Genomic DNA, 27,108 nt, shown 5'->3' with positions numbered 1-27,108 from the left:
GGGGCGCCTGGGTGACTCAATTGGTTAAGCCTTTGACTTCAGCTCAGGCCATGATCTTGTGGTCCATTGAGTTCGAGCCCCATGTCGGGCTCTGTGCTGACAGTTCAGAGCCTGGAGCCTGCTTTGGATTCTGTGTCTCTATCTCTCTCTGCCCCTCCCATGCTCACGCTCTCTGTCTCTCTGTCTCTCTGTGTCTGTCTCTCTCGCAAAGATAAATAAACATTAAAATGTTTTTAAAAAGCTGTCCATTGCCCTGAGGATAAATGTAAAGAAGACCTGAGCTTGTTTTGTGATACACACCCTGCTTACCTTCTCAGCTTCATCCTGAATCATCTCTCCCTATGTGGTAATACTTGTCCTGCTTTTTGTACTATGTCAGCTGCCTGTATCTTGGCTGACTGTTCCAGTAGACTGTGAACTTCTTGAGGGTAAAGACCAAGTATTTTACCTTATTAAACCTGGTGCCTGGTACATAGTAAGTGTTTGGCAAATGTTGAATTAATAAGTTGTGCAGGGCACAATTACACGTTCAGTGATTTGTTTGTGCCTTGGTTTTATTGTTATTAGATCATCCTAGTATTCCAGAAGTATTGTTATTCATGTACATTGATAGGGTTTATTGGCTAGAGGTGGTCTCTCCATCATTAAACTGGACCTGTGGGTTACCATTGTCCCAGATAATAGAAGCCTGTAGGCAGTTCAGATACTCGCCACCATCAGAAAAGCCTCACCCTAACATGAGTTCCTAGATGTGCTTGGCTTGGTGAGGGTTAATACTTAGAAAAGTGAGGCTTAAATAGTTAGAAGTTGTTAAATACCAAAGAGAGATAGTTTTCTGGGTTGTCCATTGTGTTTGGTTCTCATTCCACTACTTATTGCTGACATTAGTCATATTTTTTCTGGATTTAAACAGATGGGGTGGTTTTCAGCTGTCATTTTAGCCAGCTGATCTCTAGGTTGGAAGAATCATTAAAGATAATAAAATAAATTCCAGATTATATATACTAGAATTGCTAAACAGAGAAGGACCTTCATCAAAGTCAGTAGCTACCATTGGGAACATCTGAGCACTCACTTTTTGACTCGGGGCTTGTATTTAAAACCAGGGTTTGTTCTCATTTTTCCTCCTTGACTGGCTTGTTTGCCACTATATATATCCCCTGTGCATGGAATAGTGTGGCTGGCATGGTATGAAAAAGGTACTCAAGAAATGGTCTCTTCTGTCCATGATTTGTCTCTTGATAGGTGGTCCCGCAGGCCTTTCATTAGATGTTAATTTCATTTTATTTAGAGGATGATTTCCTGTTTCTTTTTTCTTTAATTGTTTTTAATGTTTATTTATTTTTGAGAGACAGCATGAGCGGGGGAAGGGCAGAGAGAGAGAGGGAAACATAGAACATGAAGCAGCCTCCAGGCTCCGAGCTGTCAGCACAGAGCCCGACGTGGGGCATGAACTCACGAGCCACGAGATCATGACCTGAGCCGAAGTTGGACGCCCAACCAACTGAGCCACCCAGGCGCCCCTGATTTCCTGTTTCTTTAAAAAAAATTTTTTTTTTAATGTTTATTTATTTTTTGAGAGAGAGACTGAGTGCCAGCGGGGGAGGGCAGAGAGAGAGGGAAACACAGAATCTGAATGAAGCAGGCTCCAGGCTCCGAGCTGTCAACAGAGAGCCAGAGCTGGGCTCAAACCCACGAACTGTGAGATCATGACCTGAGCCAAAGTTGGACGCTTAACCATCTGAGCCAACCAGGTGCCCCTCAAATATATTTTCTAAATACAGTGGAAATTCTGTCTAGCTGTTTTTGTACAGTGTGATAAATTAAATGAAACTTGTTTTGTAAAATAGGAAACTTGAAGAATAATTTTTTAAGAAGTAATTCTTTGATTTTTCTTAACTTTCACCTACATTTACTCTGATTGAACTGATTACAATACTTTTTAGATGTTAAGTAGAAATTGATTTTATTTTGTTACAAATATAAAGGAAAGACTCTGAAATATTGGGTAATATTATCCAAAAACTAGGTTAGAGAAATTGAATTACTATGTGAGTACATAGACTCTAGGGGGTAGTCCATTAAGGTTTTTGTTGTTGTTCTTGTTTTTTAAGTTTATTTATTTATTTGAGAGACAGCCCAAGTGGGAGAGGGGTAGAGGGAAGGAGAATGAATCCCAAGCAGGCTCCGCCCCACCAGCGCAGAGCCCAGTGCAGGGCTTGAACTCATGAAAAGGTGAGATCATGACCTGAGCTGAAACCAAGAGTCAGATGCTTAACTGACTGAGCCATCCAGGTACCCCTAAAACACATGCCTCTAAAGAACACAAAATAAGTTGAAATAAAATTAAATTGTTTCTTCCATTAAATGCATTAGTTAAGAGGGCATGTGATTGCTAAGTAATTTACATTATAAATAATATCAACTAAGATTATTAGTGACTAATACTCAGTCTTGAAGATTATCAGTTACGGTTAACTTCTTTGGCTTGTGGACATTGAAATCCTTTTTTCAGATTATGTGTTTTTTGTAAATTAGAATTTGTATTTTTTTTGTCTTTTTTAAGATTTTATTTTTAAGTAATCTCTACACCCAACATTGGGCTTGAACCTATAACCCCAAGATTAAGAGTCACATGTTCCACCACACACCCTGATTTTTTTACTTTGAGGGAGAATTATAGTCTGGAGAAGTTATATGTTAATATTTGAATTTTAACAAAATTGATATCTATATTATCTGGCTGGTGACATCATTGGGAATGGGTAAATTTGAAAATAGTGCTATTTAAGCTCAGTAAAAAGATAGTTTAAAGTACGTACTAATATGATCATAACAAAACGTCCCCTACCGTTCATTAGCATCACAGTAAATCGTCTTTGAAAGTATAAACTGCAAATAGTAATGCAGAAATAATTTAAATTCTAAGTGAAAGAAATTATCTTCTCTTTCTCTCTTTTTCTCCTTAGGTGGAATGAACCCTATTTGTTGACTATCTCCTGATTACTGGTTGGATTCACTTGTAAAAGAATCGTCTTCCCCTGTGTGGACGCCACTTAGTGGCATATTTAATTATAAATCCAGGGATCACAACGCTTTTTGATTTCCCAAAGGAGGGACATACCACTATATCAAAGAAGCTTGATATTACAGCCAAAATGGTGCTGTCCCAGAGACAACGAGATGAACTGTAAGTCTCTCTGTTTTGTGTTTTTAAAAAAATCCTTTCATAAAAGACAAAGTAGTAAGTTAAAATAACAGATTTGGGAGATCTATTCTTAGATTCCTAAAGTATTGTTAGTGTTCAGATACTGGTTTGGGCAGTTAAAACTGGGTCTTATTTTGAAATAGTGTTATTTACCCTTACGACTTTGTTGTGTAGAAGTTTAAAGCAGAACAGACAAGTAAGTTACTTGGGATAAGTTTTATCCTAAGCTTGTCTTAAATATGTTCAGTAGGAAGATAGAGGATTCAAAGCTCTTCTAAATTTTTTTTTGTCTAGAATCTGTGTATTCGGAAAATGAAAGCTTTTTTTGTTGTTGCTAATGCCTTTCCTTTGCCTTCTTGTATTTTTTATCTTTTATCAGCCAGTGGCTATTAGAGAATTTGATCTTTATGAGGTGGATAACATAGTATTAATGCAAATGCATTAATGAGAGCCATAAGATGATTTGACCACTGCTATTTTATAGTATCTTATAGCATCCCATATTTTATAGCATTCTATTTTTATAAGGTAAAGAATATAGAGGAGTACTTTAGCTTCATGTTCTAAATTTTTAAAAAAAATTTTCTGTGGCTTTTTATAAAACTTTAGTTGGAAATAATTTCAAATTTAGAGGTAAGTTGTAAGATTGGTACAAAGAATACTTAATTACATTTTATCCATTTCACTTGTTTTTTTGTACCATTTGTTTTATCATTTGCAATCTGCACCCGTGTGTGTGTGTGTGTGTGTGTGTGTGTGTGTGTGTGTGTACACGTGCAGTGTTTTTTCTTAAACCATTTGGGAGTAGGTTGCATACATTAAGGATCTTTACCCCAGGGGCACCTGGGTGGCTCAGTCGGCAAAGTATCCGACTCTTGATTTAGGCTCAGGTCATGATCTCACACTTGGTGACTTTGAGCCCCACATTGGGCCCCATGCTGGCAGTGCAGAGCCTGCCTGAGATTCTCTGTCTCTCTCACTCTCTCACTGCCCCTCCCATGCTTGCATGCTCGCTCTCTCTCTCTCTCAATAAATAAACTTTAAAAAAAAAAAAAGGTCTTTATCCCAGATACTTGGGCGTGCAGTTCCTAAGATTAAGGATATTCTATAAAACCACAGGACAGTTAGCCATTTGTGTAAATTTAACATTGATACATTTATTGATTTAATCTGCTTTGCATATTCCAGTTTTGTCAATTGACCCAATAATGTCCTTATGGCAAAGTTTCCCTCTCACCCCCCACCTCTTTTCTCTCTAGTATATTCTCTAGTAACCCAGTCCAGGGTTAGGTAATGTATTTAGACATTTATTTGAATATCTCCTTAGTCCTTTTTTTTTTTTTTTTTTTTTAATTTTTTTAATTTATTTTTGAGACAGAGAGAGACAGAGCATGAGCAGGGGAGGGGCAGAGAGAGAGGGAGACACAGAATCCGAAGCAGGCTCCAGGCTCTGAGCTGTCAGCACAGAGCCCGATGCGGGTCTCGAACTCATGGACTGTGAGATCATGCCTTGAGCCAAAGTCAGATGCTTAACTGACTGAGCCACCCAGGTGCCCCACTCTTTAGTCTTATTTAATCTGGAACATTTCCTCAACCTTTTTTTGTTGTTGAGGACGTTAATAGTTTTGAAGAATAGTTTTTGTTTTTTGGGTTTTTTTAATAGAGTGTTTCTCATTTTGTATCTAATGTTTCTTCATGATTAGATTCAGGGTATATATTCTTGGCCAGAAAACTACATAAGTAATTTGTCTTCTTAGGATATCATGTCTAGAGACGCATAATGTCTATCTGCCCCTCTGTAGTGATGCTAATTTTGATCCCTTAGTCAAGATGCCTGATTTCTCCACTGTATAGTGTATAGTTACTATTATTTACTTTTCCATAAATATAAGCAGACCATGCAAAACATTCTTATTTCCATCAAATATTCCCCCACTAGATTTAACATCCATGGATAATTCTTGCCTGAACCATTCTTTACTACAGTGGTTGCAAAGTGATTATATTCTTTACACAACCACTCATTCCACATTTACTAGTCATCACTCAGCATTTTACTGTAATCAAGGGACTTTTCTTCTACTCCTTTTTATTTACTTGTTCTTTCATTATTGGTATGAACTCCTCTAAATTTTCAGTAGCTCTTATCATTCATTACTTTTCTTATACTTTTGCTGTTTGAATATTCCAGACTTCCATAGGAGCCCCTTCAGTTGGCTCTTATATATGGCCCTGTCTGTGGGCACTTTCTTACTTTCTCGCATCACAAGGTGTTCCAGGCTTATTGTGCACCCATCCTGCATTAATCCTAGAATCAGTCATTGCTCCAATAAACCTTGGTTTCTCTTAGTGAAGAATGGTATTAGACATCAAGTTATGGGTACTAAGTATACTTACTGGTACTGGGGTGTTTGCTTCTTGGTCCTTAAAGTAGACAGAACCAAGAAATATGTATTTGTAAACACATATACAGGTACCTTGGTACACATGTGTATTAAGGTTTCTCACTCTTGGCATTGTTAACGTGTTGGGCTGAATAATTCCTTGGTGTGGGATCTGTCCTGTACACTGCTGGTTGTTTAGCAACATCCTTGGCCTCTACCCAAGGATGCCTCTACTAAATGCCACAATAAAAATGTCTCCAGACATTGCCAACTCTCCTCTTGGCGGGGGAGGGAAAATCTCCCCCAGTTGAGAACCACTGATACACAAAGGCATGTACACATACTTATTTTAGAAATCATTAGGCTATCCTGATACTTCTAATTTTCAGTCTATTCTCACTATGTTGTTTCTTGTTTTCCTCCCTACCATATTTGTATCTTCTGTAGCAAGACCCTGTCTGCCAGCAATAGCAAGGCTTTGACTCATTTGCTCAATCCTGTAGTACTTCCAGAATAGTTTCAGAGTTGTTACACTCTTACTACACATCCTGGAAAGGGTTTAGAATTTGTATGTAGTTCTTTCTCTCCCCACCGCCCCCACCCCCCCCCCCCCATCCACTCTGCTGTGTTTGTAAATTACTTGGATTAGTTGGAAACTCGCCCTGGTTTCTCTCCCTCTTCCCATGGTTTTGTTATTCATTTGAAATGTAGTTGGGTTCATAGGTTCTAGTTTTTTTCGTTTTGTGTGTTTTGCATTTCCTCTGCCTTCCTATCCTTGTTAATTTAATATTTTGGATATTTAGAACATTATCTGTACAAAAATGTATACTCAGAAGTATTACTCTTCTGAATCCCTTCTAAGTTCCTCCCTCCTTGCCCCATGTAGGAACCAACTTCATGCATTGTTTAATAAAGATAAGAGAGATACATGTATGTTTTCTTGTTTCTCCTTTCTTAAGCAATAGGTAGCATACTATAAGTGCTCTTTTGCACCTGGCTTTTTTCAGTTAGCAGTATCTCCTGCAACTCACTCTGTATCAGTTCATAGAGATCCTCTTTTTTTCCCCCCCTTTTAACAGCTAGATAGTACTCTACTCTGTATATACCATAGTTTTTTCAACCATTCACCCATATTTTAACATTTAGGTAGTTTCCACTATTTTGTAATTAGAAATATTATAAGTAATAAATCTGCATATGTACTTTTGTGTTATTGAAGGTATGTCTGGTTTTTAGTCATTCTTGTTTCTAAGTCAGTTCAGACTTTTTTCTTCTAGATGCCTTGTGTGTGCCTTATTACCCTCATAATCAAAATTAATATTTAAACATTATGGCCAAAAATAGAGATTTTAATTTGAATAAAAATCAATTGATGAGAGAACCTAATTTCAGGTGGCTAAATTTGTAGAGAATTTTAGGGAAGAATTGACCTAAAAGTGCTCATTAAGCAAAGAATATTTGTCTTAGATATAAATGTAAATTTAGGGAATTTACACTTAGGAATTTGGGGAATAGAAAAAATCTTGGAGTTTTTAGTAAGGAAATAAAATGATGGTTTTTGCTTTTTCTACCATTTTTGAAAGTATTATGGAATATATATTACGAGAGGCAAAAACAAATGTTTATATACTTCTTACAAGTAAGATACATTTTGGCATTCAGTTTGCCTTTGTAACATTTTAGCATTTCTAACAGGTTGGATACCAATTAGTATTAATTAATTTTGAGTAGTATTAATTAATTTTGGGAGAGGCAAAGAACAAAGAGGGGAGGGGCAGGGAGAGGGAGACATAGAATCCAAAGCAGGCTCCAAGCTCTGAGGTGTCAGCAGAGCCTGACGTGGGGCTCGAACTCACGAATCGTGAGATCATGACCTGAGCCGAAGTTGGACGCTTAACCGACTAAGCCACCCAGGTGCCCGTATTTATTTTTTCAATTTACATTCAAGTTAGCATGTAGTGCAACAATGACTTCAGGAGTAGATTCCTTAATGCCCCTTACCCACTTAGCCCATCCCTCCTCCCACAACCCTTCCAGTAACCCTCTGTTTGTTCTCCATATTTAAGAGGCTCTAATGTTTTTGTCCCCCTCCCCGTTTTTATATTATTTTTGCTTCCCTTATGTTCATCTGTTTTGTATCTTAAAGTCCTCATATGAATGAAGTCATATGATATTTGTCTTTCTCTAATTTTGCTTAGGATACCTTCTAGTTCCATCCATGTAGTTGCAAATGGCAAAATTTCATTCTTTAGTTGCCGAGTAATACTCCGTTGTATATGTATACCACATCTTCTTTATCCATTCATCCACCAGTGGACATTTAGGCTCTTTCCATACTTTGGCTATTGTTGATAGTGTTGCTGAAAACATTGGGGTGCATGTGCCCCTTCTGTATCCCGTGGATAAATGCCTAGTAGTGCAATTGCTGGGTCGTAGGGTAGTTCGATTTTTAATTTTTTGAGGCACCTCCATACGGTTTTCCAGAGTGGCTGCACCAGCTTACATTCCCACCAGCAGCACAAAAGAGATTCTGTCTCTCCGCATCCTCGCCAACATCTGTTGTTGCCTGAGTTGTTAATGTTTGCCATTCTGACAGGTGTGAGGTGGTATCTCATTGTGGTTTTGATTTGCATTTCCCTGATGATGAGTGATGTTGAGCATGTTTTCATGTGTCGGTTGGGCATCTGGATGTCTTCTTTGGAGAAGTGTCTATTCATGTCTTGTGCCCATTTCGTCACTGGATTATATGTTTTTTGGGTGTTGAGTTTGATAAGTTCTTTATAGATTTTGGATACTAACCCTTTATCTGATATGTCGTTTGCAAATATCTTCTCCCATTCTATCGGTTGCCTTTCAGTTTTGCTGATTGTTTGCTTCACTGTGCAGAAGGTTTTTTAATTTGATGAGGTCCCAATAGTTCATTTTTGCTTTTGTTTCCTTGCCTCCGGAGACGTGTTGAGTAAGAAGTTGCTGCGGCCAAGATCAGAGCGGTTTTTGCTTGCTTTTTTCTCGAGGATTTTGATGGCTTCCTGTCTTAAATTTAGGTCTTCCATCCATTTTGAGGTTATTTTTGTGTATGGTGTAAGAAAGTGGTCCAGGTTCATTTTTCTGCATGTCGCTGTCCAGTTTTCCCAGCGCCACTTGCTGAAGAGACTGTCTTTATTCCATTGGATATTCTTTCCTGCTCTGTCAAAGATTAGTTGGCCATACATTCGTGGGTCCGTTTCGGGATTCTCTGTTCTGTTCCATTGATCTAAGTGTCTGTTCCTGTGCCAGTACCATACTGTCTTGATGACTACAGCTTTGTAATACAGCTTGAAGTCCAGCACCAATTAGCTTTTAAATACTTGGAGGGGCACCCAGGTGGCTCAGTTGGTTAAGGGTCTGACTCTTTATGATTCTTGATTTCGGCTCAGGTTGTGATTCATGGTTCCTGGGTTCAAGCCCCACATCAAGTTCTGCGCTGACAGCGCAGGGCCTGCTTGGGACCCTCCCTCTTTCCTCTCTCTGCCTACCCCTCTCAAAAGTAAATAAGTAAACTTTAAAAAGAATAAATAGAGGCGCCTGCCTGGGTGCCTCAGTCAGTTAAGCGTCTGACTCTTGATTTCGGCTCAGATCGTGATATCATGGTTCCTGAGATTGAGCCCTGCATCAGGTTCTGTGCTGATGCTGTGGAGCCTGCTTAGGATTCTCTCTCTCTCTATCCCTCCCCTGCTCATGTTTCTCTCTCTCTGTCTCTCCCACCCTTTCTCAAAATAAATAATAAATGTTTTTTAAAAAGAATAAGTAAGTTGGAGTTGCTTGGGTGGCGTCCAGTCAGTTAAGCATCGGACTCTTGGTTTCAGCTCAGGTCATGATGTCAGAGTTTGTGAGTTCAAGCCCCGCATCAGGCTCTGCTGGTAGTGCAGAGCCTGCGTGAGATCTTCTCTCTTCCTTTCTCTGTGCCCCTACCCTGTGCACGTGTGCGCTCTCTCTCTCTCTCTCTCAAAATAAATAAATTTTAAAAAATTAACAGGATGAGGTATTTTGGGGGTAAAAAATGAAAAGAATTTTGATGTGCTGGAAAACAATAATTTGATCGGTACTAATAAGTGTGACTCAACTCAGCAAATGTATATTGCCTGCCTTCTTTGTTTTTACCACTCTGGGGCATACAAATATTGAATAATAACAAAAACATTTATGTGGATATGACAAATATCTTTCTTTTACAGATAAATTGAGGATGGGAGAAATTAAAATTACCAGTTTCATGACTAGTATTAGAGTCAGAATGAGTTTCCTAATTTTAAGTTCACTATTCATTAAACACAGTTCTATCACCAGAATTAACATGTGTCAAAATGCAAACATTGCTCCCTCCTCAGTTTTTCAGTCCTATTTTCCAACGGTGGCCCCCATTGCCTGTATATTACAGTCTTTTCAGATATTTTTCAAGTATTTGCAAAAATTTCATGAGCATCTTTTTTTCTTAAGATTTGTAAAATAGAATTATACTTTACAATCTCTTTTTAATATTTTTTGTCACTCTGTGAACTTGGAAATGATATTACCTGTTAGGTCATCTCATAATTAACTCTTAACAAAATAAGCTTACACCTCTATTTTTGTATGAGATTTTACCCATTGATCTTTCTCCATGAAAGATGAAGAAAGTCTGTTTTGTTTTGTTTTGTTTTAGGTTGTCCTGGTTGATAATATTTGTACTTTGTTTGATTTGTTGCTCATCCCTAATTCTTTTTTTTCCACAACTTTCCCATTCTTGTATTCCTTTTTTGGTTAACAGCTATATTGTAGTATAATTGACACAAAGAACTGTACATACTTAATGTATACCATTTGTTGAGTTTGAAATATTTTGCTAATTTTTTTTTTAATGTTTATTTATTTTTGAGAGATAGACTGTGGGCGGGAGAGGAGCTGGGGGCAGGGGGAGACACAGAATCTGAAGCAGGTTCTAGGTTCTGAGCTGTGGGCACAGAACCTGATGCGGGGCTTGAACTCCTAAGCCATGAGATCATGACCTGATCCAAAGTTGGACACTTAACCAACTGAGCCACCCAGGTGCCCCAAGTTTAGAACATTTTCCTATTCTTCTTTTGATTACTGTGTTAGTTGGGTGGATTTTGTCATTACATACCTTTTTCAAGATGGGCTCCTAAATGGATTTCTGTGAGCCTTTTTTACATGTTAGGGGTTAATTTTTTTTTCTTCCATAAGTGAATGGCAAGTAAAAGTTGGATGAACAATTCTTAAGTTACACACTTTTCCCACTTAGAGTTACAGATACTAAGGAAAAAGTTCCCATGGATAGGACTGCAAAGAAAAATCTCAAATTCAAAAAATGCAGAAATCTCATAGGACTCATTTGCTGACTGTAATGAAATAAAATGAAAATTAGTAGGAAAAGGAGAGCTAAGAGAAATCTATCCATGTGGATGTTTTAAAATGTAATTCTAGAGGCACCTGAGTGGCTCAGTCGCTTAAGCATCCAACTTCAGCTCAGGTAATGATCTCAAAATTCATGAGTTCCAGCCCTGCATTGGGCTCTGTGCTGGTGGTGCAGAGTCTGTTTGGGATTCTCTCTCTCTCTCTCTCTCTCTCTCTCTCTCTCTCTCTCTCTCTCTCTCTCCCCGATTGTGTGCTCTCTCTCTCTCAAAATAAATAAATAAACTTAAAAAAAATATTAAAATGTACTTCTAGGGACACCTGGGTAGCTTACTTGGTTAAGCATCTGACTCTTAATTTTGGCTCAGGTTTGATCTCACAATTCATGAGTTCAGGCCCCACGTTGGGCTCTGTACTGACAGCATGGAGCCTGCTTGGGATTCATTCTCTCTCTCTCTCCCTCTCCCCCCCTTCTCTCTCTCTAAATATTTTTTTTAAATGTACTTCTAAATACTTGAAGTCCAAAGAACAGCATGTAACTTAATAAATGAAGACATTGATAATAATGAGGGTACTTACAATAAAAACCTATAGGGTGTAGCCAACAGAGCATACAGAAAATTAGATAGTCTAATGAATCTTTTAAAAAAACAAAGGTCAGAAATGAACCACACATTCAGTTCAAGAATAAGACAATAAAATAAGCCCAACAGAAGCAGAGGGAAAGAATTTTTTTAAAAGCAGAAATTAATAAAATAGAAAATATAACCTGGTAAACTTGATTGGCAAAATTAAAAACTATCTTTTAAGAAAGACCATAAAATAAAATATAAAGAAACAAAGAGCATAAAATAAAACTGATGAATAAAGAGAAAAGACATAAATGAACAGTACAGTAACAAAAAAGGCAACATAAAATGAACTCAGAGGAAGGGCACTTGGCTAGCTCAGTTGGTAGAGCATGCAACTCTTGACCTTGAGGTTGTGAGTTCAAGGCCCATGTTGGGTGTAGAGATTACGTTAAAAAAAAGAAAAAAGAATCAGTAGTTAGAATTAAGTCGTTTTTGTTTTGGGGTAATGTTGTAAAAAAGACTTCTTTGCCCTGTTTCTAGTGAAAATAAATGAATAGTGGAAAGATGTCAGAGCTCCCAAATTATTAATAAAATTAAATACAATCCCAATTAAAATCTAAACAGAATTTTTCTGAATTTGACCAGGTTGATTCTGAAGTTCATCTGGAAGAGGAAAATGCAGAAAAATAGTTAAGGAAAAATTTAAAGGATTAGTGAGAAAGGAACTAATTGTACCAGATACCCAAACATTGCTGTAAAAGTAGTAAGTAAAATATTTTTGTAATAGGCGCATAGGTTAGGGGAACAAATAATATTCAGAGACAGGCTCATTTTATCTATGGAAATTTAGTATATGTTACATGGCATTTCACATCGATAGGAAAAAGTACTGTTCAGCAAATAGTACCGTAGGTTGTACTAAATAAAACTTGAATCCAAAGGATGTGAAAGCCCAAGTGTTAAAGTAACAATATAAAAGTGGTAGAAAAAAGTACAGCCTTTGGTAGGAAAGGACTTTGTAAAGGTACCAAATGTGGAAACCAGGAATAAAATAGATAAATGTGACTATATCAAAATATAGGGAGCACCTGGGTGGCTCAGTTGGTTAAGCATCAGACTATTGATTTTGGCTCAGGTCAGGATCTCACTATTTGTGTGTTTGAGCCCCATGTTATCCTCTGCTCAGACAGTGCAGAGCTCACTTGGGATTCATATTCTCTCTCTGTCTGTCTCTCCCTCTCCCTCCTTCCCTCCCTTCCCTCCCTTCCCGCCTTCCCCCCCCCCCCAATAAATAAACATTAAAAAAAATAAAATTTCCATATGAAGATTTTTCTGAGTCCTCAAAGAGAGATTTAAGTAGTCTCAGTTTGTGGTATATTTAATCTTTCTATTCTTTGAAAACTGATTTTTTATTGAAATATCTCATTCAGTAGAATGCATCGTATTCTGATTATTCCAGATAACAAGTAACCTATTCCTCTTTTATATTCCCTAGTATGAAGCTGGGAATATAACAGACACTCATCCCTTCCCTTATTCTCCCTCCCCTACCTCTCCCCTTTTTCTTTACTTTGTCGTTTTATAGTGAACATTTGCTTTACATTTTAAAAATGGAAATATTTCAAACTTACCAGTATATGGTAGCTATATTGCCTATCCTTATTGTACAACCTGACTTTTTTTTGGGTTTTTTAAGTATGCAAAATAATTTTTTACAGAAATATATTCTAAGTGGGCCTCATAATTAAATAAATATCTTATAATTACTATATAGACTTACACTTAAGTTAGAGGAAAGAGGAGAAAATGTTTTATGTTTAAAAATTGTACCTTGGAGCTGAGGCAAAATCTCCATTTGTTTGTTGACATCACTGACTTCTGACTTACAGTAGGTCATGCAACTTCTTTTTAAATGTCAGTAATAAATGTGTGTATCATTAACTTGAAACAGCATAATCAGAAGTCTAGCCTAATTAGTGTGAAGTCATATTATAATTGTACCTTCATTTACCTTAGTTTTCAGTAAGGTTCTTTTCTTAACAGGTTAAAGTAGTAAAAAAGAAAACATAAGGAAGAGGATCAAAACATATCTGCTCAGTGATGTTTCTGCTTTGTGATTCTGTAACTCAGAAAAATTTATCTAGGGGCGCCTGGGTGGCTCAGTCGGTTAGGCATCTGACTCGGGCTCAGGTCATGATCTTTTGGTTCATGAGTTCGAGCCTGGCATCAGGCTCTGTGCTGACAGCTCAGAGCCTGGAGCCTGCTTCAGATTCTATGTCTCCCTCTATCTCTCTCTGCCCTTCCCCTGCTCACGCTCTGTCTCTGTCTCTCTCTCTCAAAAATAAATAAACTTTAAAAAATTTTATCTAAATGTAAGAATGAATAATGATGCATATTTTTGTGATTTTTGTTTGTTTGTTTGTTTTGCCTTAAAGAAAATCCAACATGGTATACTTACTTGGTAGATAGTTTTGTTGCTGCTGTGGTGTGGAGAGGGAGGGGTAAATACTACCTCAGACCCAGATCTCTGCTGAAGAGAAATGAATGCCAGTATACCAGGCATGTGGTATTTTCCTTAATGGTGAAGCTGAGGGTCCACTCGTACTGACTCACCCAAATTTCATTCTATTTTACTTCATCATTGCCAGGATAAAGTCTCATTGTGACCTCTTGCTGTGCGTGTACTTGTCCCAAGACTAGTAGTTGTTGAATCCTGGTCTACCTTTACAAAGTAGGTACATCTTTTCAAGTGTGATAGTAAAGGATGATCATTGTAACCCTTTGTCATGGCACATGTGGCTAGCGAGGTGTAAGACCTCCTCAACGTTTGTGTTGTTCAGTGGGCAGTTATAGTATATTTAAGAAGTCATGCATGGTACCTGTCTGAAACTTGGTTGCTGTCCAATGGCAGCAGCTTATGGGATGATCCTCAGTAGTGTCTCTGCTTGAAATGAACTTTATTCCTGTCTTCCCCAGGGACTGTGTAGTTCATCTTGGTTTTTGTCTAAAATGGCGCAGCCTAAATAAGTAAGTAAGTAAAGTAAGTAAGTAAGTAGCCTAGCTGGTATGAGGGTTGTCTTCTGGAGCAGGGCACTAAAGATGACAGTGTCCTCCTAGTGTTATGAACTTGATTGCTTGATCCCGCCTGGTCTCTTCTATTATCTTAACAGTGTGCCTTCATAACCCTTCAGACACCCCAGATTTATTAGGTCTTTTAGAATAAAGCATGTTAACTCCATTGCTTTTCTAATTCATGAATATGTGAGCTCCGCGTTTTCAGTGTATCTCTTTTAATGGGCTTGGTAAGAAAACATCTCACTCACGGGGCGCCTGGGTGGCTCAGTGAGTTGAGCCTCCGACTTCGGCTCAGGTCATGACCTCGCAGTCTGTGAGTTCGAGCCCGTGTCAGCTCTGTGCTGACAGCTCGGAGCCTGGAGCCTGCTTCCGATTCTGTGTCTCCCTCTCTCTCTCTGCCCCTCCCCCACTCATGTTCTGTCTCTCTCTGTCAAAAATAAATAAAAATTAAAAAAAAAAATCTCAGTCTGTCAGTTTTTGACTTAACCCTGTTTCTCCTCACATAAACAATGAATTTAAAATAAAATATATATAGAATTCCCAGAACATTTTTATTCAGCCTTAGAGTGCTAGAGTACACAGTTTGAAAAACAGTTACCATTGTATTGGCTTTAAAAGACCCAAGTTTAATTCCTAGCTCCACCCCTTGCTAGCCAAAAGGTCAGTTAAATTCAGGGAGCCTGTTTCTTTATCTGTGAAAAACATCTTCTACCTCAGTCTCCTCTAATGCATGCTCTGTAATTTCCTCCGCTCTGATTTAAATTTGTAAGAGATGCTGAGGACCCTGAAGTATTCTGCTTTTAGTGTTGGTGCAATCCAATCTTTTTAGACTGGTTACTGTTTAACTAGTAGTTCATAGCATTTACAGTAACTTTAAAAAATCTTACCAGCACTCCTGGGTGGCTCAGTTGGTTGAGCGTCTGACTCTCGGTTTCAACTCAGGTCATGATCTCACAGTTCCTGAGATCGAGCCCCACGTTGGGCTCTGTGCTGACAGGGTGGAGCCTGCTTGGGATTTTCTCTCGCCCTCTCTCTCTGCTCCTCCATCCGCTCAAAATAAATACATAAACTTAAAAAAAAATCTTCCCTCCCTTTGTAAGCGTAAGTGTGTATGGGTTGGTAGCAGTGGGTGTGATATTTCAGCTACAAAAATTATGCTGGGGGATAAAAGAATAATGAAGAGAGTGTAGGAAGTCAGCTAAAATGCTTAAAATCTAACCCTGGCATTTTTTTTCCTTTTTTTTATTTTAGAGAAAGTGCTCGAGTCAGGGAGAGGGGTAGTGGGGGGGGGGGGGAAGAGAATGAGGGAGGGAGGGAGGAAGGGAGGGAGGGAGGGAGGGAGGGAGGGGGAGAGAGAGAGAGAGAATCAATCCTTAACAGGCTCCACGCTCAGTGCAGAGCCCAATGCAAGGCTCAGTCCCATAACCCTGAGATCATGACCACAACCGAAATCAAGTGTTGGACACTCCATTGATGGAGCCACCCAGGTGCCCCTAACCCTGGCATTTATAAACCTGGAGTCGTTTAGAAAACACAGGGGTGCCTGGGTGGCTCAGTTGGTTGAGCGACCGACTTCAGCTCAGGTCATGATCTCACGGTTTGTGAGTTCCAGCCCCGCATCAGGCTCTGTGCTGACAGCTCAGAGCCTAGAGCCTGCTTCAGATTCTGTGTCTCCCTTGCTCTCTGCCCCTCCCCCACTCATGCTCTGTCTCTCTCTGTCTCAGAAATAAATAAACATTAAAAAAAAAAGTAGAAAGCAAACACAGATCTCACTTGTGATAGTTTCACTAGAGTATTTCCATATGTAAGCTAAGCTCTGTGTAGCCATTCTGTTTGTTCATGGATAAAAGTCCTTCATCTCAGTTCTTCCCTTTGATTTTAACCATTTTCTCTGATTTGTATATGAGGTTACTGGTTTGGATCTACTCAGAATTACCTTTTATGTTCTGCATGAATCCTGCTTTGATTCTAGTGATTAGTTGTTTTTCTGCATCTCTTGAGACTTAATAGATTAATTTAAATCATGTATATGGAGTTTGTTGGAGAGATGATTATAAACTTGTGCCTTGATGTCCACTCTTCCAACCTTAATAAAACTGCTGAAAATCAACTCTAGATCAACAGCTGAAACTCTGGAAGCACGATTAGGCTGTTAGAACCTAGAGATTCGTCTGTCTTAATTTATTCTTAGGTTAAGTGATTGTGATACACCTTCCCTGACAGAGGTTCCACATTCACTGGGTTCAGCTCTCCCTAATGGCGTCAGACTCATTTAAACTTAGGTTCTAATTTGTTTGCTATATTTTCGTATATGTATCTTGCTCTTTGGTTGTTCTTTGTTATATTAGTAATGCTATGTGATCTCTCTTTCCAAACTTTCATAGATATCATAGTGTTAATGAAACATTTAACAATAAAAAGAGAATCCATCCCTGATATTCTCAACTCACTGCTGCTCCCTGACTCCAGTGCTCATTTGAAACCTTAGTGTGGAATGGAATACTGAGGCCACTTAGGTTCTGACACTGTACTTGGTAAAGTAGACAGGCAGGGACGTCTTAGTAGCCAGATTACTTGGACACTTTTTAGACTCTGGATGACCTCTCTCAGATCTTTGTCACTGTTACACATCTCCATTTCTTTGAAACTTCCATCTTCATTGGCTTGCTGACATCTCTTAATTGTCTTACTTCTTGAATGTTGGTATCTGTCAAAGTTCCATCAGTTACATTCTAGTCCTTCCCCCCCCCCCCTTCTTCTGAATTGTCTGTCACCACTTACATTGTTCAAATCACTGCTACCTGTTTGCTGATTTTCCCAGTCCTCTTCTTATGTCAGGTCTCTTTCTCAAACATGTCACCTGTACGTCTAGTTACCTCTTATGTCATGTATCTTTACTTAAATATCTTATAGCTACTTCAAGTAAGAAGGTTTAAAACTGAACTTGTCATATGCCTGCCTCTTTTTCTTCGTTCTCTTTTTCCCCTGTCTGTCCAAGTGAGTGGTACTACAATTCACTAGAAACTTATGAATCAACTGTGTTCTCCCATCTCGCATCTAGTCAGTTACCAAAACAAAAGCCTAGTGGTTAAGAGTGTGAGTCATTTTTGGTTTCAAGGATTTGGGTGTAGGGCTTTTTAAAGAGCAGTATAAGTCCATTTTTAAAGCACTTATGAAAAAATACAATACATGGAAGTATATAAATATGGGACAACTCCAGTTAAAGGAGGGAGGTGCAGAGCTCCACCTACTTAGCTAGTTTCTTCCCCATCCACTCAGTAAATGTTTTTTGGAATTATTATCCTAAATTATTTCACTACATGCTAGTTTTGTGGCCTTAGATAAATCAGTCTACCAATATATAATTCAGGGGTAATATGCTTTTGTACCTACTTTAGTAGAATTTTTTTTAGGATCAAAAGAGACAGTGAATGTTTTTAAACAGGATTTAACATTTTTTAAAAAGTATAAATGTGGCAGTGCCTGGGTGGTTCAGTCAGTTAAGCTTCTGAATCTTGATCTCACCTCAGGTCTTGATCTGAGAGTTCTGAGTTTGGGGCCCATGTTGGTCACTGTGCTGGATGTGGAGCCTACTTTAAAAAAAAAAACAAAAACCTGTAGGGGCACCTGGGTGGCTCAGTTGGTTAAGCGTCCGACTTTGGCTCAGGTCGTGATCTCACGGTCCGTGAGTTCAAGCCCCGCATTGGGCTCTGTGCTGACAGCTCAGAGCCTGGAGCCCGTTTCAGATTCTGTGTCTCCCTCTCTCTCTGACCCTCCCCTGCTCATCCTCTGTCTCTCTCTCTGTCTCAAAAATAAATAAACGTTAAAAAAAAAAAATTAAAAAAACCCCAAAACCTGTAAATGTGACATACAACTATAATGAGGTGCTGCTTTATGCATATTTGGAGTCATCTACAACTTCTAATTGATTACATTTGCCACATAACTTTTTAAAATGCAAATGTTGGGTTAAGCCACACAGACCTTAGAAAAATGTTGCACAAGTTTTAAAAATTTAACATTTAATTCACTTTTTATAAAAGTTACATAAACAGAATCAAAGGATAAAAACTGTTGGTTTTGTGTTTGTTTCTAAAGTTTATTTATTTATTTTGAGAGAGGAAGCAAGAGAGAGAATCCCAAGCAGGCTCCACACTGTCAGCACGGAGCCAGATGCGAGGCTTGAACTCAAGAACTGTGAGATCATGACCCGAGCCGAAATCAAGAGCTGCACCCTTAACCGACTGAGCCACCCAGGCACCCCAAAACTGTTTTGTTTTGTTTTTTAATCAGTAAAGGCTAAACCAAATATTTGAAAAGTAAAGATGGTGAAGGGATGGCATTCATAACTGCTGTTAGGAATATAAATTGGTACAACTATGGAGAGCAATTTGAAAGTAGCTATCAAAATGTACTAAAAATGTATATAATTTTTGTCTCTGTCCAGGCTACTGTAATAAAATACTGTAAACTAGGAGGCTTATAAACAACGGAGATTTATTTCTTACGGTTCTAGAGTGTGGAAAGTCCCAAGATCAAGGCACTTGGCAGATTTACTGTCTGGTGATGCTTGCTTCTTGGTTCATAGTCTTTTGCTTCCTGGTTCATAGTCTTTTTTTATAAGGGCATTAATCTCATTCATGAGGGCTCTGCTCTCATGACCTAAGCACCTCCAAAAGTCCCGTCCCCAAATATTAGGTTTCAGTGTAAGAATTGGGGTGGGTGGATATAGGAGGATAACACACATAACATTCAATTTGTAGCATCATTTGACTCAAATGTAAAGATGTGAGAAAGCCTTTATATGAGTGTTTGTTTACAACATTGCTTAAGATGATGAAAAATTAGAAATAGCCTTGAAAGTCCAGCAATAGGTAATTGCTTGAATAAAATTTGGTCCATCTACATCATGGAGTATTGTGTTTGAGTATTAAATAACTAGGATGTCATGGATGAACATTTACTGACAAGGTTAAGATTTTCATGACATGGTGAACAAAATTAACAGATAATTTATTTAATTAAAAGCCATACATACGTATCCATGGTGATGTGAATGTATGGGCAAAGAACATGGTATGAGAAGACTATACTGAATGAAGGGTTAGCAGCGGTAATCTGAAAATGTTGGGACTTTTTTTTTTTTTTTTAATAAGGAAAAGGAATAGTCGCTTTGCATTTTTCTCCTTTTACTATTCTTACCTGAAAAGTACCACCATTTATGTATCTTTACAAAAAAATAAGTCCATTAAGATCATAATTGTTATAATTTGTGCCATCTATTACATGTGCATATTACATGTTTTATGAACTTCAAGGTTGTAAGCTGTGTGCAGTATTAGGGCTTGACCCTGAGGTAAGAGCTAGGTAGGAACATTAAGTATTTACAAGTTCTATATATTATTTGTTTACCCTTGACATTTTTTAAGAAGAAAATAAAGCTAAGAAATAGGTATGTCTTTTAACTTCTTTGTTTCCCTTATTATTTGGGATATTCTAACCAAAGGGAAATTTACTTTTGTTGAAGGTTTGTAACACAGGCTTTGACAACACAATATTTGATGGAATATTTTGAGAGATCCACTGCCTTCCTATTTTGTATTCTTTCGGAAGGCCCAAGTAGAACTACGTGGTGGAAATTAAAACGAAGTAGATTTCAGCTCCATGTAAAGAAGACACTTCTTACGAATCGAGTTATCCATTAGTAGAACAGGCCAGAAGGTACAGGCTATGATATGAGCAGCACACAGACACAGACTCACAGTAATAGTAAGAATTTACCTTTCCTCAGCCCCTGTGTTCATGAATGTGATGTGCTTGACCCTATCTTCCACTAGTTATTAATGCTTTAATTTTTGGTATGCTAATAACTACCTGGAATATATAAAGTGTTTGATATAACTCCCTATTATCTTTTTCTACTGTTTGCTTTATTTTTAGCATGCCATTGAATTAAAACTGGATTCCACCAATTCGACAATACTACTAGAGTGTTTTTATTTCCTAAAGCATTAGGTGGGCAGTGGCTTTGAAAGGGTAGTCATAGCAGCATTGTTTGTGGTAGTAAAAGCATATGTCTCTATAATGGAATACAATATTTTTTTAAAAGGCAGATTTATATCTGCTGATAAAGAATGATGGTTAAGATTAGGTGGGTGTATGGGATATTGTGTGTAAGACTTTTTATATATAGTGTATTGCATTCTGTTTTAAAAAACAAATATTGATTACCTCTAGAAGAATATGCAGGAATGTGTGTGTATAGGTAGATTGTCTCTGAATATGCAAAACACTAATAAAGTGGTTACCTCAGGGAGGTCAGTGGTGGAATGGATATTTTATTGTGTACTTATGTGTTTAAACTTTGTTTAACCTTGCATACATATTAACTTTCAAATTATTTAAATGAAAATGTTTTACAGGAAATCTCAAACAAACAACTATTTGTTACAGTGGTAGTTAGGGCTCAAAAAAATTGAGAGACATTGGAATAGGTTGCTTTAGGAGGGAGGTAGTTGATTTTCTCTTTGAAAAATTATAAGGAGAGCATAAAGAGGCATCTGCTAATTCAGCTTTTCTAACCTTTGAGTTCTTTCTAATTCTAAATGAATGTCTCATACTGTGATATTGTACTAAGTTTATAGCCTGTGCCACCTTTTTCGTCCACTCTAATGGTTTAAAGTTATCTCTTATATTAAATGCATATTAATTATAATTTATCAGAACAATTCTGTGTACAACTAAATTTCAGTTGCTAGTCCTTGAGCATCTGCTAAACATAACAAGTAGTAAAGGAAGGCTAAATGTAAACATGAAAAAAATTGATGATTACTGTCACAAATTGATAGCTGTTATATAAGCCATATCTTGATCCATAGAGTGCCCACATCTTGTAAGGTAAGCAGTACATTAGAAACTTACAACTAAAAGCTCAGGAATAATGTTACAGTATTTTGGACGTACTATGGCAGGGCTAAATGTTTTAGAGGCTTTTGGGGAAGGTTCCTTTTTTGTGAAAGACTTGGATTTGGAAGGGAATACTCTTAAAAGAATGTCATAAGATTTATGAGATTTTAAATGAAATATTTCTTTAACATGGAAATCAGATTTGGTAGAAGTAAAAATTTGAATTTGTTTTCTTTCAGAAATCGAGCTATAGCAGATTATCTTCGTTCAAATGGCTATGAAGAGGCATATTCAGTTTTTAAAAAGGAAGCTGAATTAGATATGGTATGTTTGACCTTACAATTATTCATATAGTACTTAATAGGTGGATTTTTACTCAAGTATTAGAGGTTAACAGTCACCTCAGCTGTTCATAAATCTTTTGTTATTGTGGTTTACTTTGGTACTAGGTTTTCACCCCCCCTTTTTGGTATAATCAGATATTTATTAACATTTGGGCTTAGATGAATGGTCTGTATGGTTTGAACTATTGTAGGTGTGCCATTTTTCAAAAGGTTCTCATTTTTTTCTCTAGAATGAAGAATTAGATAAGAAATATGCTGGTCTTTTGGAAAAAAAGTGGACATCCGTCATTAGATTACAAAAGAAGGTATCTGTATCTTCTTTCTTTAAAGTCACTTGTATTTGGAGTGTTAACTATATAAACTTTCTGAAAATATTAACATCAATTGTTCTGCATTAATTAATAATTATATTTAATCTTGAAAGGTAAATGAAAATACATTTTTATGCATTAAAAAACTTTGACCTAGACAGGTCATTGCTGATACATGCTAAATCATGCATCCCAGGTATTGGGCTCCATTTAATCTACACAACCCTGACTTCAGGGAATTGATACCAAAAAGAACTCATTTGTGCACTTAGAAGGGAAGAAAGCATGTAGCCAACATGATGTTGGGGAAAGAACACTAAAGTGTGCTCTTAGACAAGTCATTTTCATCTCTGAGCTTTTATTTTTTTATTTATTTGTGGGTTTTTTTTTTTTAATGTTTATTGTTCAGAAAGAAGAGGGAGTGAGCAGGGGAGGGGTAAAGAGAGGAGACAGGATCTGAAGCTTTCAGCACAGAGCCCAATGTGGGGATTGAACTCATGAACTGTGAGAACATGACCTGAGCTGGAGTTGGACACCCTGCTGAGCTTTTATTTTTATCTGTAAAGTGAAGGCAGCAAATAATATTCTGGTCCTAAAATTTATACCCTTAGTAGGTGAAGTTAGAATAAATAAATACCATTTTTATAACATGAGTTAATCCAGAAAAGGCTCTTAGAAAAGTAGCCAACACATAGATGCATGTTAGCTTTTATAAAGGTGCACTGTCCTTCCTTTAATTGGTAGATATAAATTGAAAAATATTTTTTTCAGTTAAATATTTGACACAATTGGAGTGAATTTTTCTCAAGTTTCAGTTGTATCACACTACTAAAATTTTGGTGGTATATCATATAGGTCATTTTCAGTTAAAATTGATGAATGCGGGGCGCCTGGGTGGCTCAGTCGGTTAAGCGGCCGACTTCAGCTCAGGTCATGATCTCGTGGTCCGTGAGTTTGAGCCCCGCGTTGGGCTCTGTGCTGACAGCTCAGAGCCTGGAGCCTGTTTCAGATTCTGTGTCTCCCTCTCTCTGACCCTCCCCCGTTCATGCTCTGTCTCTCTCTGTCTCAAAAATAAATAATCGTTAAAAAAAAAAAAAAAAATTAAAAAAAAAAATTGATGAATGCTTTGTAAATTACCAAAATTTTTTCGAGAATCCTGCAAACTGATTTTTAAAAATATCAAATATCTTCTTTTTATCAGAATCTATCTGTATATAACTATGTGTTCCTTCTTAAGGTTATGGAACTAGAATCAAAACTAAATGAAGCAAAAGAAGAATTTACGTCGGGTGGACCGCTTGGTCAGAAACGAGACCCAAAAGAATGGATTCCCCGTCCACCAGAAAAATACGCATTGAGTGGTCATAGGAGTCCAGTCACTCGAGTAATTTTCCATCCTGTGTTCAGTGTTATGGTCTCTGCTTCAGAGGATGCTACAATTAAGGTAACTTTTTCAAAATTAAAGATGTACAATAGGATAATTGTTAAAAGCAGAGTAACATTAATTGGGTAAAAGAAATAAAACGATCCTGAAGATGAAGACCTGTACAGGACAGGAAAGACAGGAAGGACTCTTCAAAACTGTGATTGGTTCTAAGCCTTAGACAGAATTAGAATAAAATTTCATTATAGCTCCTGAGAGGCAAGCTGCCAACTAAGTTCACTGATGAATTTGAGAAAATTGGGTGTCACTAGTTTAGTGTTGGGTCATAAGTCACCTAGTATGTGAGTAATAATTTTTGTTCTTGGAGAATGAAGATATACATGTGCCTTGCTTTTAAGCAGAGATGATAGATGAAAATACAAGGTTACAAAATTAGTACTTCAGAGGGTGAATATATTGTGCAAAAGAATTCACTTATTTAAATTAGACTCTCCTTGTTGTGTTTATCTATCTATTTATTTATTTATTTATTTAATTTGAGAGAGAGAGCACGAGTGGAGGAGGGGCAGAGAGAGGAGGACAGAGGATCCAAAGCGGGCTCCACACTCAAAACAGTGAGCCCCGATGCAAGGCTTGAACTCACAAACCATGAGATCATGACCTAAGCCAAAGTTGGACACTTGACTGACTGAAACACCCAGGCGCCCCTCTTCTTGATATATTTTAAATACTGGCTTGTTCTCTTCAGGGGTGTGGGAATATGGGAGGTTTTCACTTTGTAAGTTATATATTTCTCTCATTTTTCTATTTTTTTTTACAGGAAGTGTACACATTTCAGTGTTCTTTTTTTTTTTTTTTTTTAATCCAGTGTTGGTACTAATTTTTTTTAATGTCTTTTATTTATTTTTGAGAGAGAGGGAGGGTCAGAGAGTAAGGGAGACAGAGAAGCCCAAGTAGACTACACAGTGTCAGCACAGAGCCCAATGCAGGGCTCAAACTCATGAGCGGTGAGATCATTACCTGAGCTAAAATCAAGACTTGGCCACTTAACGACTGAGTCACACAAGTGCTCCTAATGTTTTATCTTTTTGTCCAGAAAAAGGTTGTTTTTATAATTCCCTTTGATTCAGACGTAGTGCAGTGACAGTTGTATAAACTATCTGCAGAAAGCTAAGTAAAATATAGTTGAAAGGTTTGGGTAAATTAATTTATTCGTTCATTTAATTTTATTTGTTTATTTTGGAGAGAGAGAGCACGGAAGCGGGGTAGAGGGAGAGAGAAGTCCAAGCAGGTCCTGTGCTGTCAGTGCAGAGTCTGACACGGGGCTCATTCCCACAGATGGTGAGATCACGACCTGAGCCAAAATCAAGAGTCAGACACTCAACTGAGTCACTCAGGGGCCTGTAGATTTCTCTGTTTTAAGGCTTATTTCAGATTAAGTTCTAGATTTTAAGAAGTTTCATTTATAGAGGTATAACTAAGAAAACATGAGTATCAGGTTTTGTGTTTTTTGTTTTTTTTTTTTTAACGAGTATCAGTTTGTTAAGACTAGACATATGTCACTTAGCAGCAGCCCAGCATAAAATACAGGAATGACTTAAACGTGACTATACTTAATTTGTTCTTCAAATTAAACATTGTTTTATGTTTTCCTTATGTGGTTGCTTTAGTTTCTAAATCAGTGGCTTCCTTCCATCCTGTGGGTTGGTGATCCATGCAGTGGACGGCAGAGTAACTGGAAAAGAGTCTTAAAATCACATGTATATGGTGTAGGCTGAAAATACTTAATACAGTGACCAATTGGGTATTTTTCCAATATAAGTAGACATGAATTTAAATTACTGATTTCATGATAGTCTTGTGTACTATAAAACTATACTGCTGTCATGAGGCGTAAGGGTGAATTTTGTATCAGTGGTATAAAAGTATAAACAAAATTGTTAACGTGCCATCTTAAAATACATCTATTGAGGGGCGCCTGGGTGGCTCAGTCGGTTGAGTGTCCGACTTCAGCTCAGGTCATGATCTCGCAGTCTGTGAGTTCGAGCCCCACGTTGGGCTCTGTGTTGACAGCTCAGAGCCTGGAGCCTGCTTCAGATTCTGTGTCTCCCTCTCTCTCTGCCCCTCCCCTGCTCATGCTCTGTTTCTCTCTGTCTCAAAAATAAATAAACATTAAAAAAAAAAAGATGTTTGTCAAGTTTTTAATTGTATGGAAAAATCCTCATGGTGAGAAGCAAAGGGAAAATGGGGTAATGAAGTACAACACCGTCATTATGCTTAAAAATAACGTAGAAAGAATGGAAAAACCATGCCTTGGGTAGGATAATGGATATTTTTTATTGCCTTTATGTAAGTACATTATAAATGGTTTATCATGAGCATTTATTTTGTGATCATACAAAAGGTAAATATCAAGTAAAGGAAAAATAAAATTAATTCTTACTAATTCTTGATATTTACAAACTATAACTAAAATGCCTTGTTTGCTCACCATTTATGAAGAGACCCAGTTCATTTTCTGGATATATTTATTTTAGAGAAAATGCTCTAGTGTTATTTGACAAATGCATGGAAGGAAAGTTAACTGATCCCACCTTATTTATTTTTAGCATGTCAGGTATTCACTGAATTCTTAGTGTCAAAATTAAACTAAATGGGACAAAAATCTTACAAAAAAAATTATTGACCAGTATAGTATCATTCATGAACACATATGCAAAATCCTTAACAAATTACAAGTTAAATCCAGCGATTTATAAAAAGGTTAATTAATATGACCCAAGTAGGGTTTATCCCAGAGTGCAGGATTGGTGGAAAACTGAATGCTCCCTCCCTTATTGGGAACCAAGGCCAGGGTGTTCAGTGTCAAACACACTTATATTCATGTTTGTACAAGAGTGCCTTGCCAGCACAGTAAGGAAGAAAAATAAAAACCATACAGATTGGGAAGGAAGAAATGAAACTGTTTATTTGTAGACAACATGATCTTCTATGTAGAAAACCCAAAGAATCTACAAAAAAGCTACTTAGAACTATGGCTGAATTTAACAGAATCACTGGATGCAGGGTTAATATTCAAGTGGTAATTGTATATCTATAAAGTAGCAATGAATAATTTGAAAATTAAAAATTGAAAATGTCACACAGTCGCATCAAAAAAACCCCAAAATACTTAAGGATGAGTGTAACAAAATATGTGCAAAATTAGAAGTCATTTCTGTGTAGAAGTACTTGAATATATGATCAAAAACTCTGTTTATATTAAGAAGAGTATGTACATTTTTCTGTAAAAGAAATGGGTTTTAGAAGATGGTTTTTCTTAGGTGAGGTTTTTGTATTCTTTTTTACTTTATTATATTACATGTGTGTCATAAGTTCCTTATAATTGCAAATCTTGTATCTGCTTGGCCATTCCCCTAATGTTGGATAGATTGTTTCCAAGGTTTCAAAATGCATTTTCTAAGTTTCTTTAAATTGGTTGGTATATATCCTACTACTGATAAATTTGAACCCATAATAGGTTTAATGATAAATTA

The 27,108-nt window shown here is 37.3% G+C and overlaps 1 protein-coding gene across 4 annotated transcripts in view; it reads left to right on the top strand.

Annotated features, from left to right (window-relative positions):
• Positions 1–27,108, top strand: part of PAFAH1B1 (platelet activating factor acetylhydrolase 1b regulatory subunit 1) — a 77,571-nt gene that overhangs the window by 33,949 nt on the left and 16,514 nt on the right. For 3 of the 4 annotated variants that reach the window (XM_053893083.1, XM_053893084.1, XM_053893085.1), the window contains 4 exons: positions 2,970–3,190; positions 21,773–21,857; positions 22,108–22,182; positions 23,426–23,632. In XM_053893083.1, the coding sequence (XP_053749058.1) occupies positions 3,159–3,190; positions 21,773–21,857; positions 22,108–22,182; positions 23,426–23,632 (399 nt within the window). In that variant the 5' untranslated portion in view covers positions 2,970–3,158. Of the gene's footprint in view, positions 1–2,969; positions 3,191–20,240; positions 20,397–21,772; positions 21,858–22,107; positions 22,183–23,425; positions 23,633–27,108 lie in introns of those variants that run through there. The other variant, XM_019429575.2, reaches the window with a different exon arrangement.

This window comes from Panthera pardus, unplaced genomic scaffold, assembly GCF_024362965.1.
Source record: "Panthera pardus isolate Hobbes unplaced genomic scaffold, ASM2436296v1 HiC_scaffold_3, whole genome shotgun sequence".
Classification (NCBI taxonomy): domain Eukaryota; kingdom Metazoa; phylum Chordata; class Mammalia; order Carnivora; family Felidae; genus Panthera; species Panthera pardus.
Note: the sequence above shows the minus strand (reverse complement) of the source record. Positions and strands in the feature narration are given on the sequence as shown.